At 55.3% G+C, this 22,396-nt stretch overlaps 2 protein-coding genes across 2 annotated transcripts; both read right to left on the bottom strand.

Moving 5' to 3' along the window:
• Positions 1–10,978: 10,978 nt before the first annotated feature.
• On the bottom strand, positions 10,979–15,528 carry LOC306815804 (cytochrome P450 4F3-like). Its single transcript, XM_079332344.1, has 13 exons — positions 15,297–15,528; positions 14,842–14,986; positions 14,464–14,517; positions 14,028–14,155; positions 13,441–13,571; positions 12,856–13,123; positions 12,487–12,553; positions 12,283–12,412; positions 12,079–12,212; positions 11,930–11,994; positions 11,759–11,853; positions 11,452–11,659; positions 10,979–11,023 (listed from the first exon to the last, which is right to left on the bottom strand). The coding sequence occupies exons 1-12, from the start codon at positions 15,480–15,482 to the stop codon at positions 11,491–11,493; spliced, it is 1,572 nt and encodes a 523-aa protein (XP_079188470.1). The 5' UTR covers positions 15,483–15,528; the 3' UTR covers positions 10,979–11,023; positions 11,452–11,490.
• Positions 15,529–18,448: 2,920 nt separating this feature from the next.
• LOC306815808 (uncharacterized protein) lies at positions 18,449–21,999 on the bottom strand (the record flags this gene model as incomplete). The annotated part of the gene is made up of 3 exons (XM_079332346.1): positions 21,940–21,999; positions 21,038–21,817; positions 18,449–18,459 (listed from the first exon to the last, which is right to left on the bottom strand). The coding sequence occupies exons 1-3, from the start codon at positions 21,959–21,961 to the stop codon at positions 18,449–18,451; spliced, it is 813 nt and encodes a 270-aa protein (XP_079188472.1). The 5' UTR covers positions 21,962–21,999.
• Between the last annotated feature and the right edge of the window lie 397 nt (positions 22,000–22,396).

Here is a 22,396-nt window from a genome sequence, read left to right on the forward strand (position 1 = left end):
TTCTTTTTTTTTTTGGGCGGAAACTGAAAGGGATTATTTTATTATTTAAACTTAGCGGGTAACAGCAATTTTACATTTGTTTACTTTAATATGAATGCTTTTGTTATATTTCATTTAGAACAGTCATATTCACTTCACAACATTTTGATATGTTAGGGAAAAAAGAGTTTTTTTCCCATAGTTTAAAAAAAGAGAAATTTTATTCATGACTTCTTCTTCCTCTATTTGGGATTTGACTTTTGTTTTGTTTGATTAAGGTGTTTTTATCTTGTTTCTGTGTGTATTACTATTTAGTTTTTGTTGTTTTGTTTTTTTTAATTCAGGAGAGACAATAAAGTACCTGTAGAGGTATATTTTAGGCACTGAAAGAGTTAATGCATGGCCCGGGCAGCAGAGGGTTTTGTGGTTTTTCCAGGTGGGGCGGTCGGAGCTATTTACAATAAAGAGTCTTTCAAGGCCACGCTGGGCTGGTGAGGACTGTAGGGTTTAGCCAGAGGAGCGGTGATGAGTTTCTGGATTCATGGCTGTTCTCCAGCGCCCGCTGCACTCAGTTCCAGCCGCGGGCCGGGGGTTCTTCCTCCACCCTGCCCAGCAGACAAGGCTGTGGGTCCTTGCCTGAACGGGGCTCGGTTGTTTTTCCCCCAGCCCCGGGGGCAGCGGGGCGGGCCCGGCCGTTCGGAGCCGCTCCGGGCCGGGGCAGGGCAGGGTTCTGCCGAACCGTGGCTATGCCGGGGCAGGGATGGCAGCAACAGGCCTGTCCTTTCCATTCCCTGGATATCGGGGTCCCTGCTTGGAAATGGGGCCCGGCAGCTTCCTGAGCTCTGAGTCAGAGCCCGCCTGCCCCTGCCCGGGCAGCTTGGAGGGGCCTGGGCTGGTGTTACTCTGTGAGAGGCCAGAAGGGAAAGAGAACTTTCCCGGGGCTTTTTGTCTTTACATGTGTGTTTCACAAAGATATATAAATTTGCTTATTGCTGAAAAATGTGCTAATCCAACACTGACTGGTTCTTGTCAGATACAAGGGAAACTGTCTCTGCCCCCCCCCGCGAGGCTCCCGGAACCCCTTGCGTGCCCTGCCGGTGGCTCCCCCCCTCATCCCGCCGCCTCGGATGCATCCTCGCGTTTCCGCCCGCCGTTCCGCCACGTCCGAGCCTCGCCCCCTCGGTGCCCGCAGCCGTCCCTGTCCCGGCTCCCAGCCCCCCGTGCGCCGCGTTATCGACCCCGCCCCTGCGTGCTGCCGCCCCTGCACCCGCCGCGACCGCGCTGCTTGCTGCTGCCGCCGCGCCGCCCCTGCCCTCCTCCCCCCTGCCCATGGCTTCCCCTGCACCCCCCACGTCAGGCGCCGCGCCATTACGCACGTGGAGCCCATTGTGCCCTGCGCGTTACATGCCCAGCACTCTGCTGTGTCCACGGCTTTGATAAACACACCCCTGCTGCAATACCCAGCCCCGGCCAGCCAGACCGCGCCGTTTCACTCCGTGCAGGCGCCCCCGGGGACGGTCCCCTTTCCCGAACCGGGGGGAGCCTGTCGGACAGTGAACCAGCCGCCGGAGCTCGCCTGCGGCAAAGCGTTTCCGCTTGGCCATGGCCCCGCAGCCGCGCTGGCCGTGGAGCCGCCGCTCGCACCGTCCCGTCCGGAGCGCGGCTGCAGCCGCGTCGCCGGCCCACCCGCCTTCTCTCGCCCCTCCACCCGAGCCGTCGCTGCACAGCTGCTGTCCGGTGCCGGCGCTGCCGTCGCGGTGCCCCGTCCCCGACCCTCCCGAGCAGCCCGCGTTCCCCGCGCCGCTGCCCATCGCCGCCGCGGTCCCGGATCCGGCCGTGCCGCCTTCACCGCAGCCCCGCCTCCGGCCCGCCGCGCTCCAGCCACGCTCTCGCCTACAGCACCGCAACCCGACCTGGGACCAGAATTCTCCAGCTCAGCCTTATTATCACACCCTGGAACACTCGCTATAAAAGACAGAGGGGGAGGTGATGCCACAGCACCCCCGTTAATAATGGAAAAACAAGGAACTATTTTACACCTGCCAGAAACAGCTCAGGAAAAGAATGGAGTTGTATCGATTGTGTGAATGCATGTTATTTTTCTTTTGTTTTAGTTTTTGTAGTCAAGCTTTACCTATAAGTCAACCAAAGACAAATGTGTGGGTTAATTTAGCCAAGTCTGCAGGCTCTGATACCATTTTCCTATCTAACACAAGTCCTGAAAAACCCTTTTCAACCTGTTTAGTTGGAGTACCTTTCCCAAAAGGTTTTGATAATGTTACTCTTGAGAGGTACTGGCCTTACCATGATCCACATGCTCTTTCAGATCCCAGCCAAAAATACCAAACTTATATTGACAATTCTAAAGTTGACAAATCTGATCTCCAAGAGCTTGAAATCTTAGGTTCAGTAACTATGAACAAATGCTATTTCTTTCATCTCATGGAAGGAGACAGTCCTCATTTAAATGTTACCCCATATCATCCAGTTTATAGCAATGTGACTTTTTGGTGTAATCAAACTAAACTTCTCACATATTTTGAGTCACACACAAGTTGATTTAGCAAACTTCCAATACGATTTCCCAAGGGAATTTGGCTTATTTGTGGAGACAGAGCATGGCAGGGCATATCTTCATATATAGAAGGTGGCCCCTGTGCACTTGGACAACTTACCATAATAGCCCCCAGTGTTAAAGAGGTGGTCAAAAAGAAAAGTAGAAAAATCAGATCCTCCACAGGACATCATTTTGAAAGTGACTTTCGCCCGTGGAACTCTGGCACGACAATTATCACAAGCATTTTTTTACATCAGGTGAGCACTTCATTTGCTCTGAGACAGTTAAATCAGTTGGGATGTTGGGTCAGTAAAGAAGTAAATGCCACATCAATTGCAATTAGTGACTTGGTGACAGATGAGGAGGCAGTGAAACATGCCACTTTACAAAAGAGAGGAGCCCTTGACTTCCTTTTACTAGCTCATGGGCATGGCTGTGAAGATTTTCAAGGATTGTGCTGCATGAATTTATCAGATCATACTGTTTCCATTCATAAACAGTTGCAAAATTTAAAGGATTTAGCTAACCAAATACTACAAGCAATCCAACCTGGCTAGACAGGTTGTTCGAAGGTTGGAGCTTTGTCTCTTGGCTAAAGGAACTCTGTAAAATAGGTCTGTTTATTCTATTAATAATAGTTGTGTTATTAGTGTTTTTAACCTGCATACTCCAGTGTATAAGGAAAATAATGGCCAAGATAGTTTCTAATATTTTTGTTGTTCAACTAAATGGGGGAGATGTTGGTGAAGGAATAGCAAAGACTTATGAATGCCTAGCAAGCAGTTCTGAAACAATAGATGAAATAGAGATCTTAGCAGTATTTGACATAGATGCTGAAAATAGTTATGTTAAGGTTTGAGGCCTCTTCCTTTGTTTAGATAAAACCAAATACCACACATGCCAAAGAAGCACCAGATATCCTGTCTCAAGCCTGGCAGGAAAGATCTCAAGACAAGACTAAAGCCATAAAACATGGTAATTTAGTTGTTCCTCTAGGTTGCATGCAAATATTAGGAAATTAGTATATTGTATTAGATTGGTTGTTTGAATTTAGATTATTCATTATGGAATAATACTTATCATACTGCAAATGGAAAATCTTTCTCTCTCTCCTGCTTCTCTCTCTCTTCTCTGCTTCTCCTCTCTTCTCTCTGCTTTTGTCTCTTCTTCTTCTTCCTCTCTTCTCTCCCCGCTCCTCCTCTCCTCCTCCTCGCTCTTATTACCTCTAATCTCTAACTTTTCTCTAAGCTCTCTCATATACCCACGCCCTATAATAAAATACAACCCTGAAGAACAGCAAATAATCATCTCCTGAGTCTGTCCAGTGACTGTCCAGAAACCCCACGGTCCCACAACACTTGGCCTGTGGGGGACACAAGAGTTTCCCAGGCCTGGGCTCTGGTGCTGTCCCTGCTGACTGAGTGCCAGAGCGGCTCCCAGCGACACCTGCCACATGTTCCTTCCCCTGCCCTCACCTCCCTGAACCACCAGCACCCACTGCAGTCCATGGTGGCATCAGAGCTGTCTCCTGCCTGTTCAAAAGGAGACAGATCACAAACAGGCACAGGGTGCCCATGGTGACATCTCAAGTCTCTCTGGGCTGCTAAAGAGCACTGAGGTCCCATGAGGCCAGTGACTCCATGGTGACATGCCAGACCTCTTTCACCTTCCAAAGACTTGTGAGCTCCCAAGCACTCACCAGAGGACAACAGATGTGCCTCTACATGCCAAGGAGCCCATTTGGCACAGGCACTCACTGAGGTTCCGTGGTTACATCCCAGTGGTCTCTGTGATCCTGAAGAACACTGAGGTCATGTGCAATCCCAAGGGCTCCATGGTGACATTGCAGCAGTCTCTCATCTGCCAAACCACACTGACCTCACAGGCTGTCACAGGGTCTCAATGGCAACATCACAAGTGTCTCCAGGATGCTAAGCAGCTGTGATGTCACAGGCACTCACAGGGACTCTAGGGTGACATTCCAGGGGTGTCAAAGGCTGCAAAAGAACCATGAGGTCACACAGTGTTACAGGAATTCCACAGGGACATCCCAGCGGGCTCCAGGCTGCTAAAGAAGTGCTTTGCCACAGGCACTCAGAGGGGTTCCATTGTGACATGCCAGTGGTTGCCACGCTCCTAAGGAACACGGAGGTCACAGGCAGTGACAGCAGCTCTGTGCTGACATCCCTCGTGTCTCCATCCTGCCAAAGAACTCTGATGTCACTGGCACTGACAAGGGCTCCATGGTGACATCCCAGATTTCTATGAACTACTAAAGAGCACTCAGGTCAAAAGCCCTCCCAAGGCCTCCATCCTCACATCCCAGAGGGAGACAGGTTTTTAAAGAGCCCTGAGCTCACCTGCACTCTCAGGGCTTCTACGGTGGCATCACAGGGCTCTCTGGGGCTTCTAAGGAGCCAGGAGGTCCCTGGCAGTGACAGGCACTCCGTGGTCACATCCTAGAAGAATCTGGGCTGCCAAAGAGAGGTCAGGAGCAGTCACAGGTACTCCATGGTGTGAAAAGTAAGATTCACTTTGCTGGTAAATTTCAAAACGTTTAATAAAAGACAGTAAGAGACAAACAATAAAGCCAAAGGTTATAAAGGTTCAGGTGCTTGACATACAGCCAAGAGCATACACTAACTCAGAAAACATTTTTTAAATGCATCAACATGTTGCATATTCATGGGGCTTCATGCATTATTCAATCAGTTAATCAACTTTAAAAAACTTTTTTTTCTCCTTGTGGCTCATGCTCTTTCTTGTCAGCGCATTCACAGTTAACGGAGATCAATAAATTCCTTCCCTGGACTTCTGGTGTTCATCACCCCTCTGTTCATCCAGACAGAATAATCCAAGAATGTGTAGAAATTCCTGAATATCTTCCTTTTTTTGCCATTTTCCGAGTTAGTTACATGAGCAAAAGCTTTTTACATCACCATGTTACAGTCCAAGAAATATAGATATTTATCACATTACTATTTCTAAGTTTTGGTAAGAGCAGAACTAAAAGAAACTATATTCATACAGCAAAGTTTTCCAACATTATACACATAGCATTCATTTTAATACTTGCGAAAAGCCAATAATATAATATGTAATTATAACAACGGTGACATCACAAGGGCCTTTAATCTTCCTCCCCTCTCAGTCACCCTCAGCACGCCCCACTGCTCCCGGCAAGGGAAGGATGGAGTCTTTAGGAGCCGCCGGAGCTCCTGCCCCGTCCCTGCACGGGCAGCAGCGTGAGACCCTAAACCCGGTGTGCGGGACTCTGAACCCGCCGCGCCCCTGCCCCGCCTGCCGCCTCCATTTCTGCATCGCTCCCTCGCCCCGCTGCGCTCCCGCTCGCCCGGGCTGAAGAAGCAGCGGGGAGGCGTGGGAAAAGCGCCATCAAACAAAACTCCAAGCGACCCGCACAGAAATCTCCTTGGCAGAGAGACACCGGGCAGGGCCCCGCCATCGCCCGCAGCCCGTGCCCGGCCGCACCGTGCCCGGCCCCGCTGCTCGCCCAGCGCAGCCTCCTCCTCTCCCGCCGCCGCCCGGGGCCCTCACGCTCGGCTGCCGCCGGCGGGAAAAGCCCTTCCCGTGCTGCCCCGCGCCACCGCCGAGCCTGAGGGAACCTGAGGGGCTGCGCGGGCAGCGAGGGGAAAACAGAAGGAAAAACAGAAATCAGAAACAAAAAGAGGCCTGGCGGTGGCGGAAAAGGGAGACTAACAACTACCACACTCCCGCCTAAGACTCCTGCCCATAGCCGCAGGTCCGCCTGCCGCGCCGAAAAATAAAACGCCCCGCAGCAGAAACACAAAATTCCCTCCCCTCAGAGCGCAGAGCCAAAGCCGAAAGCCGCCAAGGGCGCCCGGCCCTGCGCTGCCGCGGCGGGCGGGGGAACTCGGGCCGGGCCGGTCGCTTCGGGCCGGGCTCTGGGGGCAGCGGGGCCGGGGCGGCGCAGTATTTCTCTGAATATTCAGGAGAAGCCAATCCCACAACATGTGTTTGTAGCAGCGGCAGAGCCGCAGCGCCCAGCGCTCCCCACTCCCACCCCACCTGCGCCACCCCCTCGCATCCAGCGACCCCCGGGAGCGGAACTGGGGCTCGGGGGGAGGGGGACGGCACGGACGGATCTGCACTGGGGGCCCCGAGCCCCCTGCCCAGCCCTGTGAAGCGCGGAAAAACTCTCTATACCGCACAAAATAAGGTATAAGAGTAGGTATGTATTTATTCAGCGCTCAGGGGGATAACTCCTCCAAAACCACGCACACCTTTGGCGACCTGCACCTCTCTTTTTATTCTCTACAAACTACAATTGCACAATACACCTAATACATATTCATTGCCTGCTCTGCTTCATACTACAATTAGCTACACGCCTCTTTCTGCTCCACACGGCTCCTTGGGAAAAAGGAAACAGTGTTCCTCTCAGTTGAACATTTCATCTTGTCTCCTTGCACATATTCTTTTTACTCCTTTGCTCATCTTCTGGACTTTGATACCAGTTTTCCTGGGTTCAGGGATCTGGACAATCCCCCTTATCCTGTGGTGCCTTTGTCCTTGCATCCTGTTCGCCCACCCCAGCTCTTTATCTTATCCTGCAGCCTTGCTCTCCCCTGTTCTTGTAAGCACCGTAAATTCCAGCAAACATAGGGTTTTGCCAGCCCCCTTCTAGTCCAAGCATTTCTCGATGCTCGATTCCTAACTCTCAGTTGCTCTGTCTCCCCTGCAGGCTCAGGGGGTGCTGCCCCCTCCCCAACAGCCGCTGCTGCGGCGGCCGCGGGGCACAGGGGGTGGCAAAGGGGGGTCCGGGATGCGAGCGGGGGGAGCAGCGGGAGGAAGAGGAGGAGAGGGGAAGGGGAGGAAGAGAGGAAGGGGAGGAGCAGGAGCAGGAGGAGCAGGAGAGGATCAGCGGGCGCAGGCGGAGAATCGCGGTGCTGCAGGGCGAGCCCGCTGAGCCCGCAGCTCCGCTGGCCCCGGCAGCATCGCATTCCTGCATCCCGCGGGTGAGCGCGGAGGGGAAGCTCGGCCCGGGGCTATCGCGGCAGCTCCGGCACGGCTGGTTGGGTTTTGGATTCTTGGGGGATGAGGGTTGGTGTTTGTGCCTCGCAGATTCGGGAATCGAGTCCCAAATGTATTTGGGTGTCCGTGGGAGAGGTATTGTTTTATTGATGTGAGGAGGGGATGTTTCTGGCTCTTGCAGGAATCCAAAGCTGAGCCGTAAATGCTCCTTGGGGGGATTTGGAGGGGCCCACGTGGCGATGGCCCGGTCCCGGCGGGGCGGGACATCGGTTTTGGGGATCCCCGGGAGAGGCGGGGGATGAAAGGCGGGAGCCCCGGCGTGGGGAGAGGGGCGACAGCAGAGCTGGGGGACCCCCGGCAGCCTGGAGGGGAGGTGGAGCCGGGAGATGAGTGGGGTGCGGGCCCCCGAGCCTGGAAGGGCTGGCAGGGAACGGGGGAAGCCCTGAGTGCCTGGAGTGGGGGGATGCTGGAGAGGGGGACCCTGGGACCTGAGTCAGGATCAGGGCAGGATGAGCCCTGGGACCCACAAAACTCCCTCAGCGTGCCTGAGCAGGAGCCAGGAGAGGGGGAATCCCCAGGAGCCACGGGTTCCCATCAGCTCTGAGAACAGAATCCCCATAACCCCAAAGTGAAGACAGTGCGAACAGGGATCTCCTGGGAAAGTGTTTCTGGGCTCCTTCGTGAGTTTTGGTGGTTTTTATGGACACCAAACAGCCCAGGCATTTCTAGAGATGCACTCAGACAGCAGGACCTTCAAAGCCATATCAAGCACTTTGTTTTTCCCCCAAACCAAGATTTTCCATTCCCAAGTCTTATCCAGATGGACGAAAAGGCTGTGAGGAACAGGAAGATGTCCCAGGACAGCCAGGCAGGTGAGGAGGAAATTACTGCCCCTTTCCCCCTCTGTCCTGCTGGGGAGGATTGGGGGCATCTCCTTCTCCTTCCCTCTGGCACAGAGGTAAATCCCATCCTCTCCTTGTCCTTCCTCCTCCAGACCAGGAGCTGAGGACGGAGACCAGGGAGGACAAATCCCCACAGCAGAACCTCGTGGAAGAGGCCGTTTGCAGTGGCTCCACAGTGCAGGAATCCAACAGGGAGGAAAAGCCACGGAGATCCCGCACCAGGAGGGGCTGCAAACGCAGATCATGGGGATCCGAGGAGGAAAGACCCAGCCTGGGCCAGGCAGGCAGCCAGAGATGTGGCCAGAGCTCTGAGCTGAGGGTCCATGAGCAGCTTCATGATGGCAAAAAGCCCCTTCAGTGTTTGGAATGTGGGAAGAGTTTCCACACGAGCTCCAGTCTCGTCCAGCATCAGATGATCCACAATGGGGAGAAGCCGTATGAGTGTGGGGAATGTGGGAAGGGATTCGGAGGCACCTCAGATCTGATCAGGCACCTGACAGTGCACACTGGGGAACGGCCCTACGACTGTGGGGAATGTGGGAAGGGATTCAAGAGCAGCTACAGCCTATCCGCCACCAAGGACCCACACTGGGGAACGCTCCCTATGAGTGTGGGGCAATTTGGAAGGGAGTCAGTGCGCGTCCAGCCTGATATGCCACCAGAGGACCCCACTGGGGACGGCCCTATGAGGTGGAATGTGTAAGGGATCAGTTGTGAGGTCCCGTTTGACCTACCCCAGGGATCCACACTGGGAAACGCCCTACGTGTGTTGGTAATGTGGGAATATTTCATGATACTAGACCTCACCCCCACAGACGATCCACAGTGGGGTAAAACTGTATGGTTGGGAATGTGGGGAGGAGCTTCAGCCGAAACACAGCCTGATTTTGTCCACAAGATGAATTCCACACTGGGGAACGATCCTATTGTGGTGGGGAATTGTGGGAAGAGGCTTCAAGGCCGGAACAGTAAACTGATTGTCCACCAGAGGATCCACACTGGGGTACGACCATATGTGTGTGGGGAATGTGGGAAGGGATTCACAGACATTCTGGCCTGACCCCACCAGACAGTGCCACATGGGGAACGGACCCTACACGATGTGGGGAATGTGGGAAGGGATTCAGCTGCAGCTCCAGCCTGATCTGCCACCAGAGGATCCACACTGGGGAACGGCCCTACAAGTGTGGGGAATGTGGGAAGAGCTTCAGCCAGAGCTCCAATTTGATCTGCCACCAGAGGATCCACACTGGGGAACAGCCCTATGTGTGTGGGGAATGTGGGAAGGGATTCCGTGACAGATATGATTTAATCTGCCACCAGAGGATGCACACTGGGGAGAAGCCCTATGAGTGTGGGGAATGTGGGAAGGCCTTCACCGTCAGGTCCCATTTGATCCGCCACCAGAGGATCCACACTGGGGAACGGCCCTACAATTGTGGGGAATGTGGGAAAAGCTTCCATAACAGCTCCGAACTAATCTACCACCGGAGAGTGCACACCGGGGAACGGCCCTACGACTGTGGGGAATGTGGGAAGAGCTTCAGCGCCAGGTCCAGTTTGATCCGCCACCAGAGGACCCACACTGGGGAACGGCCCTACAAGTGTGGGCAATGTGGGAAGGGCTGCCATGACACCTCTGGACTTCTGCAACACCTGACAGTGCACACCGGGGAACGGCCCTACAACTGTGGGGAATGTGGGAAGAGCTTCAAGCACAGATCCCACCTGATTGTCCACCAGATGATCCACACCGGGGAGAGGCCCTATGAGTGTACTGAGTGTGGGAAGAGGTTTCAGAGGAGATGGAGTCTGCTAAAGCATCAGCAGATTCACGTAGAGGAGAGGAGAGGCCCTTCTGCTTCCCCTAGTGCAGGAAGAGCTTTAAGAAAAACTCCACCCTCGTCACCCACCAGCGGATCCACGCCAGGGAGAGCCCTAACAGTGTCCCCAGTGTTGGAAGAGCTTCTCCCAGAACTCTGCCATGACCCAGCACCAATGGGGGCACTGGTAAGGGAAGCTCTGTGAGTTCCCCATGTGTGGGAAGAGGTTCCTGTGCTGCTCCAGCTCCATCTCCTCTGTTGGACCCTGTTGGATGCTCCCCAGTGATCCATAGTCCTGGTGATCCATGTTGGGAATGCACCTGGCTTGTGGTCTCCACATCTTCCTGGCTCACCGTGGGCACCTGGACTCAGCAGGCCAAAAATCCATTGGGATGCAGACTGACATCAGGAATTCATTTGGGACAGCGGATTTTACTTTCCACCTCAAAAAATTGCACTTTTGTATCCCATAATTTCTACTGGCAGCGTCAAGGAGTACTGGATGGACCTTGAGATCTTCACCAACCTAAACATTACATGATTCTACTTCTGTCTGGGCCACAGGCATCTTCCACAGCCAAATAGCGATGGACTGGGGCAGAAAACCGAGATTTTGGAGACAATGGAGTGGAAAGTCGTCTAAAAACAGTTATTTTTACCTGCTGAAGCCTATGCATACCCAGCCAGCATGAACAGGTAAATGCTTTTATTTGGGCCCTGATTTTCTTTAATTTTTCTTCATCCCTTCACCCAACATTGGGGTAAAAATAAAGACATTGAACTAAGATATTGACATGGACATTGTGGGTGGGGACATGGTGGGCATGGGAATATGGATATGCACACAGACATGGGTATGGACATAGACATGGACATGGACCTGGATATGCATATGGACATGGACTTGGATATGGACATGGGCAGGGCTGTGGATGGAGATATCAGGCTTGGGGGGGGTCACAGACATAGATGGTGACATGGGGGAATGTGGTCATGGATGGTGACATGGCGGTATGGCCATGGATGGTCACAAGTGGCCTAGGGGACAAGTCCATGGGTGGACACATCCACACCATGACGTGTCCCATGACCAAGGAGAACACATCCCCACCACCACCACGATGTTGTCCCTTTCACTACCGTTGATTCACTGCTCCTCCCCTGGGTGTGACACCTGCCTGGCGGGATGTCCCCATGTTCTGGTGACCCGTGTCCCTCAGGCCACTCCCACCAGTGGCTCCAGCAGCAGCCAGAGCCCGTCCTCGGCTCGCAGGATCAGCTCGGGCTTGCGGCGCGGGGGTGGCCTCGCTGTGTCCCTCCGCAGCACGAACCGGGACAGTGTCAGTGCCACCACCACCTTCATCTCAGCCATGGCAAAGCTCTGCCTGATGCAGTTCCTGCCACCACATCCCCATTGTCACTGTCACCCCACTGTGATCCCAGCCAGGGATGGGGGTGGCACTTGGGGACACTCCTGTCCCCACCCCACCACGTCCCTGGGGCCAGCAGAGAAGGGGATGAAGGAGGACGGAGACCGTCCCTTGCTGTTCTCTGGGCTGAACCTCAGGGGATTGAACACCTGGGGTGACAGTGACACTGTGAGGACGCAGCTGTCACCACCATGGTGACAGGGACACCTCGTAGGGTGGCACTACCTCAGGCTCGGGCCAGAGCTCTGGGTTGTGGTGGGTCCCGTAGATGCTCATCAGGCAGATGACCCCTGGTAGGATGGGAATGGCCACTTTAGGGACAGCAGGTGACAGCAGTGGGTGGTGACACTGGGGACACACTGGCCACGCCATACCCTTGGGGATAACACGGCCGTCACGCAGGGGGACGTCCTCGGTGCAGCGCCGGGACACGGCAGTGACAGGAGGGTGCAGCCGCAGGCTCTCCTTGATGCACATGGTGGTGAAGGGCAGCTGGGACAGGTCCTCCCTGGGGACAAGCAGGAGTGACACCGTGTTCCCTGGCCACACAGCCAGGGGTGGCCCTGGGGACATCTCACCATTCAATGTCTGCAGTGTCCCGGCCAGCTAGGAGCTCCTGGACCTCTCGGCGGCACCGCTCCTGGTGCTCAGGGTGGCCAGCCAGGTTATAGAAGAGCCATGCCAGGCCACTGGCCGTGGTGTCATGGCCTGTGGTGACATGGGATGAGTGAGGGGACACTGGAGTGGCTCTGCCCCAGTGGCACCTGGGAGCTCGTGCTCACCCTCAAACATGAAGGTGTCAGCCTCGGCCGTGATGTCCTCGTCTGACAGGGTGTGGCCGTCCTCGTCCTGCGGGAGTCAAGGTGAGCCTGGGGCCACCTGGGGCCACCAGTCTATGGCCAAATCCCTTCCATGGCCACCGCCCTACAGGCACCACTATCCCACTGGCTACCAGCTCTATGGTCAATGGTGTCAATGGCCACCACTGTTGCCTGTGGCCACCGGTCTATGGCCAATCCTTCCATGGCCACCACCACCCCCTTGACCACCATCCTCCATGGCCACCACCCTATGGCCACCATCATCTCCCCATGGCCACCACCACCCTCTCAACCACCTCCATGTCCCCCTGACCACCACCCCACGCCCACCTTGGTGAGCAGCAGGAGGTCGATGAAGTCCATGCTGCGTCCCCGGTGGCCATTCAGCCAGGCCTGGTGGCCCAGGCGGGCGAGTTCGCGGCGCCGGCGCTGCACCACGTCAGCGGTGAAGGCGTGGACAGTGGCGCAGGCGCGGGCGAAGCGCCGGCCATCAGAGGAGAGCCTGTACAGCCACCATGGGTGGAGAAGTGGCTGGAGCTGGCGCCGGACCACCAATGAGCTCAGCTCCAGGATGGCCTGGATGTACTCGCTGGGCCGCCTGTGGGAACCAGGGACACTGAGGGACATTGGGGCCACCAGCATGGCCAGCAGAGACCATGGCAGGGCCTTGGGGACACCAGCATGGCCAGCAGAGACCATGGCAGGGCCATTAGGGCCACCAGCATGGCCAACAGAGACAATGGCAGGGCCATTGGGGCCACATGGCCAACAGAGACCATGGCAGGGCCATTGGGGCCACCAGCATGGCCAACAGGGACGATGGTGGGGTCACCATGGCTCCCAGGATGGCCAGCAGGGACAATGGTGGGGTCACCACAGCCCCCAGGATGGCCAGTGGAGACAGGTGGCACTCACTCCTGGCAGTGGCTCTCATGGTTGAAGATGCACTTCTGGAGCGTGTCCAGGGTGAGGAGGCTCAGGGGCTGCAGCACCTCCATCTCCAGCGGCCCCCCAGCAGCGGCCGCTGCTGCTGCCCCCCACTTGTCCTGGGGGGATGGATGGGGTCAGGGACTGAACAGGAACAGGGGCAGGGGATAAATTGAGGGGTGGGACAGGGTGGTAGAGGGGCAAGAATTGGGGTGGGGGTGTGGGACAGGGATGTGGTGATGAACAAGAGGTGGAGTTGGGTTTGGGGGCAGGTTTGGGGTATGGGACAGGACAGGATTTGGGGTTTAGGACAGGACTTAGGGTGCAGCAGTGGATGCAGGACAGAATTTTGTGTGCAGGACTCAGAGTTTGGGATGCGGGTAAGAGTTTGGAGTGTAGGTCAGGATTTGGGGTGCAGGACAGAATTTTGGGTGTAGGACTTAGGGTTTGGGATGCAGGTCAGAGTTAGGGGCAGAAGTCAGGATGTAGGGTGCAGCACTTATGATTTGGGGTGTAGGTCAGGATTTGGGGTGTAGGTCAGGATTTGGGGTGCAGTGGGGACTCGGATCTCTCACGAGCAGCACGCGGGTGCTCTGGTTGAAGATTCCCAGGTAAGCCCGGAGAACATCCCCGTGGAAGGCGGGGGTCAGGAGCCGCCGGTGCCGCGCCCAGCGCTGCCCACTGCTCAGCAGCAGCCCCTCCCCTGGGGAGGGAACAGTGGGGTCGGCCCAAGGCACCCAGGGGGTGTCCTGCCCTCCACTGCCCTTGTGACACACCCGGGTACATCCTGGGGGCACCCAGAGTGTGTCCGGGTCACCCACTGCCCCTGTGACACACCCGGATCCACTGCGGGTGCCCAATGGTTCTGTCCCCAAAACTTGCTGTGTCCTCCCCTACGACACCATCAGGGGCACCCAGGGCTGCTGTCCCCAACCGTGTGACACCCGGAGGTGCTGTCCCGACCCGTGTGACACCCAGAAGTGCTGTCCCCACCCAACCCCCTCCACTTACCAAGCCAGGGCTTGAGGAAGCCATAGAAAGTTTTATCCTTGGGGGCCACGAAAGCTGCAACACACAAGGATGGGGTGGGCAGGGATTCACTGGGGTGGGGACACTGGGGTCCCCCGGGTGGGGACACTGGGATGAGGCACCCTGTCTGCACCCCTTAACCCACAGTGGGGACCCTCTCCCGGCACCCACGGCCTTAGGGAACCTCAGGGACAGGTTGGTGGCCACTCTGGGGTGGTGTTTGGCCTGGCCATGGTGACACCTCTGGGGACCTGTGGGGTTGGGCTGGTGGCCACTGCCTGGGCACTGCCAGGTCTCTGTGCCAGGTGCAGTGACACCCATGGGTGGCCCTGGGGACCCATCTGGTGTCTCGTGTCCTACCTGAGGCACTGAGGAGTGGCCGGAGGGTGCTGGGGTGGAAGAGGCGCAGGACGGGCAGCCAGGGAAGTCCCCACCAGAGGCAGCCATGACGGTACCGGGCCACCAAGGCATCCACCTGCTGCAGGCCCTGCTCTGTGCTCTGGCCCTGGGGACAACAGGGGACATGTGTGTCATTGGGGACATGCACAAGCTTAGGGACACGTGTGCCCTCAGAGCACTGCCAGCCTTGGGGACAAGTGTGTCTGTCCCCACTGTCCCTTTGCCAGTGCCACCACCCCATCCTCACTGTCCTCCCAAGTGCCACCACCCTGTCCTCATTGTCCTCCCAAGTGCCACCACCCCAATCATTCCTTCTGTCCCATCACAGGTGTCACCACCCTGTCCCCATTGTTTCTTTGCAGGTGCCTCCAGCCTTGATCCCGCTGTCCCCGCAGGTGTCACCCCTGTCCCCTCACCATGCCAGTGTGTCCCAGCAACCAATTGCGCCATGGCGGGGTGGGGAATTTGTTCAGCTGGCGACAAGTGGCCCGGAATCGGGTGACAGCCAGCAGCGCATCCCAGAGCCACCGCAGCAGCAGGGCCACCAAGAAGGTGCCCAGGGCCACCACGGCCAGAGAACCCAGCGCGGCGGCCACCGCCATGGAGCCGCTCCTGGGGACAGGCTGGGGACAGGACAAGGGTCGGGCGGGGCGGTGTCACCCGCGGGTCACGCGGTGGCCCCGCGCTGGGTGTCACCGCATCCGGCTTTTGTCCTAGTGCGCGTCCTGGTGACATCGTGTTCCCGCCCCTGCCCCGGTGTGTCCCCGTCTCCCTGTGTGTGTCCTTGCCCCCCACCCTGTCCCCCCCACCTGTGTGTCCCTGTCCCTCTGTCCCTCTGTGTGTCTCTGTCCGCTCCGAGTGTCCCCATCCCCCTCTCCCCCGTGTGACCCTGCTCCCTTCCGTGCGTCCCTGTCCCTTCCCGTGTGTCCCCATCCCCCTCTCCCCCGTGTGACCCTGCTCCCTTCCGTGCGTCCCTGTCCCTCCCCGTGTGTCCCCTGCTCCTGCCCCCCCTCGCGGGATCCAAGTCCCCGAGGTCCCGGGGCCGTGTCCCGTCGGATGTCCCTGTGTCCCACAGGGAGTTCCCGTGTCCCATAGTGTTATAGGTACATATTACATTATTGGCTTTTCGCAAATATTACAATGAATGCTATGTGTATAGTGTTGGAAAACTTTGCTGGGTGAATATAGTTTCTTTTTGTTCTGCTATTAACAAACCTTAGAAATAACAGTGTGATACATATCTATTTTTCTTGGACTACAACATAGTGATGTAAAGCTTTTGTTCATGTAACTAACTCGAGAGAATGGTAAAAGGATAATCGGGATTTTCTTCACAATCTTGGATTAATCCATCTGGATGAAGACGGGTGACAACACCAGAACTCCAGGGAAGGAATTAATTGATTTCCATTATCAGCGAGTGCGCTGACAAGGAGACAAAGAAGGAAAAAAAAAAAAAAAAAAGTTGTTTTACAGATTGGGAGGTTGAGGGGGGGGGTGATTTTGAATAATGCATGAAGGTCTATGAATATGCAACAGGTTGATGCATTTAACAAAGTGTTTTCTTAGTTAGTGTGTGCTTTTTGCTGAATGTCAAGCACCCGGCCGTTATAACCTTTTGCTTTATTCTTTGTCTCTTATTTTCCTTTATTAAACCTTTTAAAATTTACCAGGAAAGTGGGCCTCATTTTTAGCACACATGTTCCCGTGGCTGTTCCTTGCACTGAGCATCTGTGTCTGTCCCGGCACAGACAGGGGCACCCAATGACACCCCACGACTCTTTGACCTCTGGTTGTGTGTCCTTTCTCCTTGATTTGGGTCTTTTCTGCCTCTTTTGGATCCTTTAACCCTGTTTGGGGTCCTTTCCTCTTTTTCTGGCTCATTTTCCCCCATTTTGGGTTCTTTCCCCAGTTTTATGTGCATTGTTCAGATTTTGGCCCTTTCCCATAATTTTGGGAGCCCTCCCCATGGCTTTGATGCATTTTTGGGTGTCTGTGCCCCTCCCTTCCCCCCATATGCCCCCACCCCCTGCCCACCTCTGTCTCCCCTGGCATCCCCACGGGTGTCCCCCACGCCACATGGACTCTGTGACAGACACCAAGGTGTCCCTCGAGTCCCCTGGGGTGGCTCCCCTGTCACCACCATGGCACTGGGGCAGGCACTCAGGGTCTGCAGCAGCCTGGAGTGCCAGGCAGTGCTGGGTGAGCACCCCTGGGACCCCCCCGGGGCCTCAGTGCCAGGCAGGGGCAGCTCCTGACCGAGCTCCTCTGCCACGGGGTGGGTGTCCCAGTGGGGCTGGTGGGAGGGGGCTCGGGGTGGTGCTGGGGCTGACTGTGCCCTGTGCTGTGCTCCAGGGTCATGTCCCCTGTCCTGTGCCCTGTGCCATCTCATGCCACACTTCACACCATGCCCCATGCCATGCCCCAGGCCCCACACCAAGCTGTGCATGGCTGCCTCGTTCTGTCATTGTCCCCATTACTGCACCCTTCTTGCTGTTGCTCCAGGGTTAAAACCTTCAGCTCCCTCCAGGACTGGTGTGACATTGCCCAGCCCTGGGCCCTGCTGATGGCTGCCCTTGTCCCCCAGGATGGGGGGTGACACTGGCACATATCTGGCACACATCTGGCACACAGCTGTTATCAGTGCTGGCACCCGACTGGGACCAGGGTGGGACTGGATAAGTGCTTGGAATCATGGCTGGGAAATGAGCCTGGGAACTGGGACTGGGGCTGGACAGTGGGGCTGGACACGAGGACTGGGCAGTGACACTGGGGACTGGACAGTTGGACTGGACAGCTGGGATGGGCACTGAGGCTGGACACAGGCACTGGACATCAGCACCGGGGCTGGACACTGGGAATGGACACCAGAACTGGGCACTGAGGCTAGACACTAAGGCTGGATACTGGGGCTGGGCATCAGCACTGGGCACTGAACCAGGAGCAGGATGAACCCCTCTGTCCCTTGGTCTCCCTGAACCCCCCTTTGCCTACCCAAAGCTTGGCTGCACCAGATCCCAGCAGGATTTGGCACCTTTGGGGGATGTTTCCCAGGGAAAGAGGGGTGGTCTGGGGGTACTGGCTGTGCTGGCTCTGGCCCCCTCCAGACCCAGATGGGAGGATGCCCTGGGGGGCTGCAAGAAGCCCTAAAATGAGACTCCACTCCCCAACCTCCCAGTTCATCAATCTCAAGCTGGGCACCCCCTACCCATGACCCCCTCCCCCGCCAAGGGTGCTGGTCCTGGGGGTGGCACAGAACTGTCCCTGTCCCCTCCTCCAGGGGCTGTTATGGAAGAGGCTCCTCCCCTTCCACAGGAGAGGCAAAGTCGCAGTTCACAGTTCACAGAATTAACTGAGTTGGAAAAGACCTCTGAGATCATCAAGTCACACCTATGACCTAACAGCACCTTATCAACTAAACCATGGCACTGAGTGCCACATCCAGTCTATTTTCATACACCTCTAGGAGTGGTGACTCTACCACCTCCCTGAGTAGCCCCTTCGAATGCCCAATCACCCTTTCAGTAAAGAATTTTTTCCTAGCTTAAGACTGTGTAGTCTCCTTCTGTCAGTGGTTGCCTGGGAGAAGAGAGCAGCGCCCATCTGGTTACAGCCTCCTTCCGGGGAGTTGTAGAGAGTGCTGCAGTTGTGACAGTGGTGACAGACTCGGTGGGGAGAGTTGTGGAGTAGGAGGGGTCCCAGTGACACTGCTGTCCCTGTAGTCCCTGGCTGGGGGTCCCAGTGACACTACTGTCCTTGCGGAGTCCCTGGTTGGGGGTCCCAGTGACACTGCTGTCCCTGCAGTCCCTGGTTGGGGGTCCCAGTGACACTGCTGTCCTTGCACAGTCCCTGGTTGGGGGGTCCCAGTGACACTGCTGTCCCCTCAGGGTGCCCACCAGGCACCCCATTTGAGGTGTATGTTGGTGCTCGGGGGTCCCAGTGACATTCCTGTCCCCACCAGAGCAGTTTTGGGTCATTCTGGTGACACTGCTGTGTCTGCAGGGTCCCTCTGAGTGCAGCAATCAGGAGAGTTCCCAGCTCACAGAGCCCCACTCACAGGGACTGTGCTGCTCACCCTGCTGCAGCCAGCACAGCTCCAAGGGGCTTCTTTGTTTAGAGGGCCCCAAGGGATGGCCTTTATCACAACCAAGTTTTATCCTGGCCCCATTTTTAATTGATAGCTTTCTCTGCAAGTGTGATGTTATAAGTACATATTATATTATTGGCTTTTCACAGATATTAAAATGAATGTTGTATGTGTAACATTGGAAAACTTTGCTGTATTAATATAGTTTCTTGAATGGGAAAAAGATAATTAGGAAATTCTTCACATTCTTGGATTATCCTGTCTGGATGAGCACAGGGGTGATGAACACCAGAACTCCAGGGAAGGAATTTATTGATCTCTGTTATCAGGGAGTGTGCTGACAGGAAAGAGCCACAAGGAGAAAAAAAAAAAAAAAAAAAAGGAAAAAAAAAAGAAAAAAAAAGATGATTTACAGGTTGAGGGGGTGAGTTTGAATGATGCATGAAGACCTATGAATATGCAACATGTTCATGCACTTAACAAAGTGTTTTCTGAGTTAGTGTGTGCCCTTGGCTGACTGTCATGCACCCAGCTGTTATAAACTTTGTTTTATTGTTTGTCTCTTATTGCCTTTTATTAAACTTTTAAAATTTACCAGGAAAGTGAGCCACATTTTTCACATGGTGATAAAAGCCATCCCTTGTCCTCCATGTCCACATCCATGGGATACACCTCTATGTCACCACCTGAGTCTGTGACCCACCATGCCCTATAGCTCCATCCACAGGCCTATTCACACCCATATCCATATCCATATCCATGCCCATGTCCATGTCCATGTCCATGTCCATATCCATATCCATGTCCATGTCCATATCCATATCCATATCCATATCCATGTCCATATCCATATCCGTATCCGTATCCATGTCCATGTCCATATCCATATCCATGCCCATGTGCATATCCATGTCCCAGTCCCCACCATGTCCCCATCCACAACCCATAATGTCCACGTCCATGTCATAGTTCAATGTCTTTATTTTTACCCCAATGTTGGGTGAAGGGATGATGAAAAATGAAAGAAAATCAAGGCCCAAATAAAAGGATTTACCTGTCCATACTGACTGAGCATGCATGGGCTTGGGTGAGTGACAGAACCTTTTTTAGAGGCCTTTGCACTCCACTGTCTCCAAAATCTTGGTTTTCTGCCCCAGTTCATCACGATATGGCTGTGGAAGATGCATGTGGCCCAGACAGAATTAGAATCATGGAAGCATTTAGGTTGGAAAATACGTCCAAGACCATCCAGTATTCCTTGATGCCACGAGATGAAATAATTGGATGCAAAAGCCAAAATTTTTTGGGGTGGAAAGTAAAATCCATTCTCCCAAGCCAGGAAGATGTGGAGACCACCAGCCAGGTGAGCTCCCAACAAGGATCACCAGGACCATGTATCACCAAGGCTCTGCCCAACGAGGGTCACTGGGGAGCATCCAATGGGGCCCAACAGAGGGGATGGAGCTGGAGCAGCGCAGGAGCCTCTTCCCACACACAGGCACTCACAGAGCTTCCCTTACCAGTGCCCCCATTGGTGCTGGGTCACAGCAGAGTTCTGGGAGACACACTGGGGACACTGTTAGGGGCTCTCCCTGGTGTGGATCCGCTGGTGGGGGACGAGGGTGGAGTTTTTCTTAAATCACTTCCCACAGTCAGGGCAGGTGAAGGGCCTCTCCTGTGTGTGAATCTGCTGATGCCTGAGCAGATGGGATCTCTGCTGAAACCTCCTCCCACACTCAGGACACTCATACAGCTTCTCCCCAGTGTGGATCCTCTGGTGGACAATAAGGTTGCATCTCTGGCTGAAGCCCTTCCCACATTCTGAGTACGTGTAGGGGCATTCAGCAGCGTGCATTGCCTGGTGCATGATCAGGCGAGAACTGTCACGGAAGCTCTTCCCACATTCCCCACACACATAGGGTCGTACCCCACTGTGGATCCTCTGGTGGTGGGTGAGTTGGGAGCACATTCTGAAGCCCATCCCACATTCCCCACACTCGTAGGGCCGTTCCGCAGTGTGGGTCCTCTGGTGGTGGGTGAGTTGGGTGTGTGTCCTGAAGCCCATCCCACATTCCCCACACTTGTAGGGCGATTCCCCAGTGTGGATCCTCTGGTGGTAGTGCAAACTGGAGCTCTGGTTGAAGCTCTTCCCACATTCCCCACACTTGAAGGGCCATTCCCTAGTGTGGGTCCTCTGGTGGCAGATCAGGTGGGAGCTGACACTGAAGCCCTTCCCACATTCCCCACACACGTAGGGCCGCTCCCCAGTGTGGGTCCTCTGGTGGTAGATTAAACTGGAGCTCTGGCTGAAGCTCTTCCCACATTCCCCACACTGGTAGGGCTGTTCCCCAGTGTGGATCCTCTGGTGGACGATCAGGTGGTAGCTGCAGCTGAATCCCTTCCCACATTCCCCACACTGGTAGGGCTGTTCCCCAGTGTGCACTGTCAGGTGCCGGATCAGGTTGGAAGTGTTTCTGAATCTCTTCCCACATTCCCCACACTCGTAGGGCTGTTGCCCGGTGTGGATCTTCTGGTGCCAGACCAGGCTGGAGCTCGTGCAGAAACTCTTCCCACATTCCAAACACTGAAGGGGCTTTTTGCCATCATGAAGCTGCTCATGGACCCTCAGCTCAGAGCTCTGGCCACATCTCTGGCTGCCTGCCTGGCCCAGGTTGGGTCTTTCCTCCTCAGATCCCCATGATCTGCGTTTGCAGCTGCTCCTGGTGCGGGATCTCCATGGCTTTTCCTCCCTGTTGGATTCCTGTGCTGTGGAGTCGCTCCAAACGGCCTCTTCCACGAGGTTCTGCTGCAGGGATTTGTCCTCCCTGGTCTCTGTCCTCAGCTCCTGGTCTGGGGGAGGAAGGACAAGGAGAGGATGGGATTTGCCTCTGTGCCAGAGGGAAGGAGAAGGAGATGCCCCCAATCCTCCCCAGCAGGACAGAGAGGGAAAGGGGCAGTGACTTCCTCCTCACCTGCCTGGCTGTCCCGGGGCATTTTCTTCTTCCTCACAGCCTTTTCCTCCGCCTGGATAAGACTTGAGAATGGAAAATCTTAGTTTGGGGGAAAAACGACATGAGTGATATGGCTTTGAAGGTCCTGCTGTCTGAGTGCATCTCTAGAAATGCCCAGGTTGTCTGGTGTCCATAAAAAACTCCAAAAATCACTAAGGAGCCCAAAAACACTCTCCCAGGAGATCCTTGTTTGCACTGTCTTCACTTTGGGGTTATGGGGATTCTGTTCTCAGAGCTGATGGGGACCCGTGGCTCCTGGGGATCCCCCCTCTCTTGGCTCTTGCTCAGGCACGCTGAGGGAGTTTTGTGGGTCCCAGGGCTCATCCTGTCCTGATTCTGACTCGGCTCCTCCCACTTCAGGCACTCAGGGCTTCCCCCGTTCCCTGCCAGCCCTTCCAGGCTCGGGGGGCCCGCACCC

The sequence above is a fragment of the Erithacus rubecula genome (assembly GCF_903797595.1).
Source record: "Erithacus rubecula genome assembly, contig: scaffold_237_arrow_ctg1, whole genome shotgun sequence".
Taxonomy (NCBI): Eukaryota; Metazoa; Chordata; class Aves; order Passeriformes; family Muscicapidae; genus Erithacus; species Erithacus rubecula.